Source organism: Oncorhynchus clarkii, chromosome 32 (assembly GCF_045791955.1).
Source record: "Oncorhynchus clarkii lewisi isolate Uvic-CL-2024 chromosome 32, UVic_Ocla_1.0, whole genome shotgun sequence".
Lineage (NCBI taxonomy): Eukaryota > Metazoa > Chordata > Actinopteri > Salmoniformes > Salmonidae > Oncorhynchus > Oncorhynchus clarkii.
In genome coordinates this window covers 15448358-15454642 of record NC_092178.1, presented here as the reverse complement: position 1 = coordinate 15454642, position 6285 = coordinate 15448358, and the positions used below count along the sequence as shown (strand labels likewise).

The 6285-nt window shown below is 40.7% G+C and overlaps 1 protein-coding gene across 1 annotated transcript; it reads right to left on the bottom strand.

Annotated features, from left to right (window-relative positions):
- Positions 1-274: 274 nt before the first annotated feature.
- On the bottom strand, positions 275-2574 carry LOC139392107 (homeobox protein Dlx5a-like). Its single transcript, XM_071139825.1, has 3 exons — positions 2115-2574; positions 1532-1716; positions 275-1279 (listed from the first exon to the last, which is right to left on the bottom strand). The coding sequence occupies exons 1-3, from the start codon at positions 2476-2478 to the stop codon at positions 968-970; spliced, it is 861 nt and encodes a 286-aa protein (XP_070995926.1). The 5' UTR covers positions 2479-2574; the 3' UTR covers positions 275-967.
- Positions 2575-6285: the final 3711 nt, after the last annotated feature.

Below are 6285 nucleotides of genomic sequence, written 5' to 3'. Positions count from 1 at the left end.
CCTGCAAGAAAATAGTATCAACAACAATGTCTGTATCTTTACAATAATCTGATTTAAATCGTGTGAATTATTGATTATTTTGTTTGGTTTACATCTCGATCACCACGGAAAACAAGAAAAAACTAAATAATATGTTTTGTTATGACTGTTTAATAAAGTAGTAACAACAGCATACCAGTCGTTGAATATTTGTCTTTCAGAGGAACATCAATAGGCCTATCTATACCTGCAATCAATTCATCCACATTTAACTGGATGTCAAAACCAATAGACACTCATAAACTCTGATGCTCTCTTCGATACGGTTCTGGTTTAGTCCGTTATGGATCCGCTCAAAACATAATGTACTCTGGGCATGTAATATGCGCATAACCATAAAACAGGTTGTAGTACTAAACATGAAAAACTACATAACATGACACAAAACAAATCTAGCCTAACCTTTTGGCATACCAGCAGGTAACTCCCCCTGAGAATTCCGGCTTGTTGAAAATGAAAAATAGCCTAATTGTAGGCCTATAGCTTAAGGTCAGTATACCTATCCCCGTGTTGGTAGTTTTGTCCCCAAATTAATATTTCAAGTCAATCACAAATGTGCACAACTGACCAAATATGTCACGCAGACAGCCCAGGCAATTTATCTCGAGTTTGATCTGTACATGTCATTTTGTAATATTACGGTGTCATTGATTTTCAGTGCGAATATCCTAATCATGAGGGAGGACTTGTGGGTAGGCTATCAGCAATTGTTTTTGTCTAAGTCATAATTCAGGGGGGTGTCATTAAAAGTCTCTGGGTTGCATTGTCGGTTTAAAACGTTTAATTTGTCTTCCAAAATGCAATAAATTACATGCACACATTTACACATTATACACGTTCTTCTATGACTGTCATCAATACATTGCATATTCCTCTGGACATTTTAAACACGAGTCCCATACAATGTAAATATTTGTTGAACTGGGTTTCAGTATAACGTCCCAGATCCAAGAACCAAAGAGTGCTGTATCGAGTTGGGGGCCTGGAGGTGAGAATTCATGGCACCAGCCGTGGAGTACCAAGATGCGGAGTTTTCCAAAAAGGTGGAGGCCGCGGGGTTGATGTTCTGCGCCTGGTGGCTGTGAGGCCTGGACGGGCCATGCGTGTCCCAGACGGCGGGGGACTGCGGAGAGTTGCATGCCATAGGGTCGCTGGAGCTCGGACTGTGTTCCGGTGGAAGCTCACCATTCTTCATAATTTTCTTCAGTTTCGACCTTTTGTTCTGGAACCAGATTTTGACCTGGGGATGGATGAGAAATATGTCAAAGTGAGTTAATAAATAACATCATATTAACATCCCAAAATGCCATTAAACAAAAGTATGCATATGAATTAAGCGTTCAATAATTTTTCAAGAATTCATTACGCACACTTTACGCATTACATGTATATTGTAAACACAATGCAAATTTGGACTGATCATTTTGATTTAAAAAACTGAAACAGAATGAAACTGAACACTCAATGACATTTAGAAAAGTAACATATTTACCTGCGTTTGCGTGAGTCCCAACGAAGCCGCGAGCTCTGCTCTCTCTGGCAGCGCGAGGTACTGTGTGTTCTGAAATCTCCGCTGCAGGGCAGCTAGCTGAAAACTGGAGTAGATTGTCCGTGGTTTTCTGACTTTCTTGGGCTTTCCGTTTACCATCCTCACTTCAGGTTCTGCTACTTCTTTTTCTGAAAGAAAGAAATCAATTGCTTTATCTGTGGTGTACTAACAAAGTATTTGCATAACACAGTCATATTTCCTGGGTATTGCATCTATTTCAGAGCGATCCAATCAAGAGGACATCTGTCGATTTATAGGCGGATATTGAAGCTAATGCGTCTCGCAAAGAATCTAACTGGTAAAGGAAAAGTACGTCCTTTTTACAGAATAACTTCGGTGAAAACTTTGTGCCCCTTTACCAAATTTGATTTAAAGAATTTTACCATGATGGAAAAATAGCTGAAATACATAAAAATGTTGAAATACACGCATGTAAAAATCGTGTGAGGTCGAACACAACACAAATTTGATTCAATAATAATAATAGCCTAATACAAATACAATAAAACATTGTGTAATTAATTACCTTGCGGACTTAATGGTTGTGGTTGTACTCTGCTATAAGTTCCAGCATATTGGTGGTAAGCAGAGGCTGTGTATGCGCTGTAGTCTGGGTATGTTTTTGCAGGGTAATTTCCCGCAGATCCGTTTACGCCGTGGTACTGGTATTGATAGGCATTGAGAGGTTTCCCATACGAGGTGGAATTAGGCGAACAATAGCCATGGTGCACTGCTCCAGCCGGGCTATAGTAGCCAGAATCCGTGGCCGTAGACTCGGGTAGCGTAGGGGATTCCTGAGACGGGTGGTGCATTGTGGTGGAAACCTGAAAAGGGTTCTGGAAGTCGGCAGGTTTGAAACTCGGAATCCTTCGGTCGAATACTCCAGTCATAGTTCGAAAGCAGCAACGTTAAGTGGCAGTCTAACTCCAATGAGACGTCTGAAGACTGACTGAAGACTACACTGGCATTGTGTGATATGTGCTTACACCGACGGGGTCTCTCGAACTTCTGCCAGCCCCTCAGCAAAGACTTGGTTAAATCCTAAATTGCGCTCTTACGCACTGCAGGGAGGATCTGGTTCCATTGGCCAAGGCGCGCAGACAGCATACACCCCAACTCGCTCGACCAGTTTGCCATAGGCGATATACGACTCAGGCTACTTTGTTGTGTTTTTACTATCAATCAAAACGGGCAATTAAACTGGTGTCATGTCATCGATTGACATTTTAGGGTGGTAAATTGCAGTTTCCAAAACGTCCACAATAATATATCAGTCTATCATGAGCTTCAGCATTAAAACATTACGACTGTTGTGTTGCCTGCCATTAATAATTCCGTTTTCGACAAGAAACGAAACAAAAAAAATGAAATTACTACAGTATTTATCTTAAAATGTCTCATGATTGGACTTAATGCAGAGACAGAAATTAAACAGTTTCGATTGCCACAACATAAAATGCAGGTGATGCAACGAACAGATAAAACTAGATCTGTGTTTTACTTGCATATTCATAAATGAAGAAGAAACAAGTGTTTTTGTGTGATTTTACCCCATATTGTCAGCCTAAAGGCCTATACGCCCATTCATTTGTAGGCCTATGTTAGTTTTAACGTCACAGCAAGGTCTACCTCATCCTCATAAAGATGAACATTTCTGCAGAAAATGTATTATTAGGCTATATTACACCTCTCTCTTACCACGGTGAAAATCTATGGAAACTACCTAATTAAACTCGATTATTTGTCCCTCAACAACGGCCACGTTTAACCACACCGAAAATGCATTGAAACAACGGAAACAGACAACATTTATTTATTTTAGCACTATGTTCACTTAGCTCTGTGGATGGTGCACGCAACTGAACAACGTGCGTATTGTAGTAAAATGGCGCCGCTCGGTGGTGAATGAGGGAACGTATCATTACTTGGTGCGACGCAGTGGAATTAGCGTCAGCCACAGGCGACAAGACATTCCAAGAAAATATTTGGGGACCGGGCATCATTCGTAGCCGGATACTCATCGTAGTAGGCTATTGTTGCATACTGTATGTAATCAATCAATAAAGACAAAAAAATGCCAAATCCAAAATAATGAAGTTCTTTAATTGTTTATAGGTCTATTCACTGTAGACCAACTCCATCCAGCATTTTGAATTTGAGATCAAACGTTTTATATGAGGCGACAGTACCGAATGTTAACTTTATTTGAGGGTATTTCCATACATATCTGTTTTACCGTTCAGAAATGTTGCCCAATATTAACTGAATGGTGAATGATGACGAGTAATTTTATTTTTAAGTCTGTAATAAAGATGTTTCTGAACATTTCTACATGAATCCTGATAATGTCATGAAAAATGAATAGGCCTAATGAGTGAGATGCCATTCAGAGGCTACAACAAAACATGCAAACTGTTCACCATTACCTAGCATTATTATAAAAAATAAAATAAAAATTGGAGGGGGGGGGGGGTATAATCTTTGTGCCTCTGTAACATTCTCACTCATCATTATTCATGATTGTCCATAATCATGGTAGCATCCACATGAATGTATACTGAACTAAAATATAAATGCAATATGTAAAGTGTTGGTCCCATGTTTCATGAGCTGAAATAAAAGATCTCAGAAATTTTCCAAATGCACAAAAAGCTTTATCTCAATTTTTGTGCACAAATTTGTTTACATTCCTGTTAGTTAGCATTTATTCTTTGCCAAGATAATCCATCCACCTGACAGGTGTGGCATATTAAGAAGCTGATTAAACAGAATTATCATTACACAGGTGCACCTTATGCTGGGGACAATAAAAGGTCACTCTAAAATGTGCAGTTTTGGCACACAACACAATGCCACAGATGTCTCAAGTTTTGAGGGAGCGTAAAATTAGCATGTTGACTGCAGAAATGTCCACCAGAGCTATGCCCAGAGATTTGAATGTTCATTTCTCTACCATAAGCCACCTTAAACGTTGTTTTAGAGAATTTGGCAGTATGTCCAAACTGCCTCACAACCGCAGAACAAGTGTAACCACACAAACCCAGGACCTCCACATCAAGCTTCTTCACCTGCGGGATCATCTGAGACCAGACAGCCGGGCAGCTGATGAAATTGAGGAGTAATTCTGTCTGTAATAAAGCCCTTTGTGGGGAAAACCTCATTGTGATTGACTGGGCTTGGCTCCCCAGTGGGTGGGCATGGCTCCCAAGGACACCTACAGCACCCAATGTCCCAATGTCACAGGAAGGCCAAAAAGATCATCAGGGACAACAACCACCTTAGCCACTGCCTGTTCACTCCGCAATCATCCAGAAGGTGAGGTCAGTACAGGTGCATCAAAGCTGAGACCGAGATGCCATCAGACTGTTAAATAGCCATCACTAGCACCTTAGAGGCTGCTGCACTATATACATAGATTTGAAATCACATGCCACTTTTATAATGGAATGCTAGTCACTTTAATAATGTTTACATATTGTGCATTACTCATCCCATATGTATGTACTGTATTCTATTCTATTGTAATTTAGTCTATGCTGCTCCGATATTGCTTGTCAAAATATTTATATACTCTTTATTCAATTCCTTTACTTTAGATGTGTGTATTGTGTGTATTGTTGTGAAATTGTTAGATATTACTTGTTAGATATTACTGCACTATTGGAGCTAGAAACACAAGCATTTCGCTACACCCACAATAACATCAGCAAAACATGTGCATGTGACCAATACAATCTGATTTGATTTGAAGTGGGCTATCCCCTCCCAGGCCCACCCATGGCTGTACCCCTGCCCAGTCATTTAATATCCATAGATTAGGGCCTAATATTTGATTTAAATTGACTGATTTCCTAATATAAACTTCAATTTTGTTCAGTATAGAAGTGTTCAAAAACATATTCTAAACTCAGCAAAAAAAGAAATGTCCCTTTTTCAGGACCTTGTCATTCAAAGATAATTCGTAAAAATCCAAATAACTTCACAGATCTTCATTGTAAAGGGTTTAAACACGGTTTCCCATGCTTGTTCAATGAACCATAAACAATAAATGAACATGCACCTGTGGAACGTTCATTAAGACACTAACAGCTTACAGACGGGAGGCAATTAAGGTCACAGTTATGAAAAGTTAGGACAATAAAGAGGCCTTTCTACAGACTCTGAAAAACACCAAAAGAAAGATGCCCAGGTTTCCTGCTCATCAGTGTGAACGTGCCTTAGGCATGCTGCAAGGAGGCATGAGGACTGCGGATGTGGCCAGGGCAATAAATTGCAATGTCCTTACTGTGAGACGCCTAAGACAACGCGACGGGGAGACAGGACGGACAGCTGATCGTCCTCGCAGTGGCAGACCACGTGTAACAACAATTGCACCGGATCGGTACATCCGAACATCACACCTGCGGGACACATACAGGATGGCAACAACAACTGCCCGAGTTACACCAGCAACACACAATCCCTCCATCAGTGCTCAGACTGTCCGCAATAGGCTGAGAGAGGCTGGACTGAGGGCTTGTACGCCCGTTGTAAGGCAGGTCCTAACCAGATATCACCGGCAACAACATCGCCTATGGGCACAAACCCACCGTCGCTGGACCAGACAGGACTGGAAAAAGTGCTCTTCACTGATGAGTCATGGTTTTGTCTCACCCTGGGTGATGGTCGGATTCGCATTTATGATCATAGGAATGAGC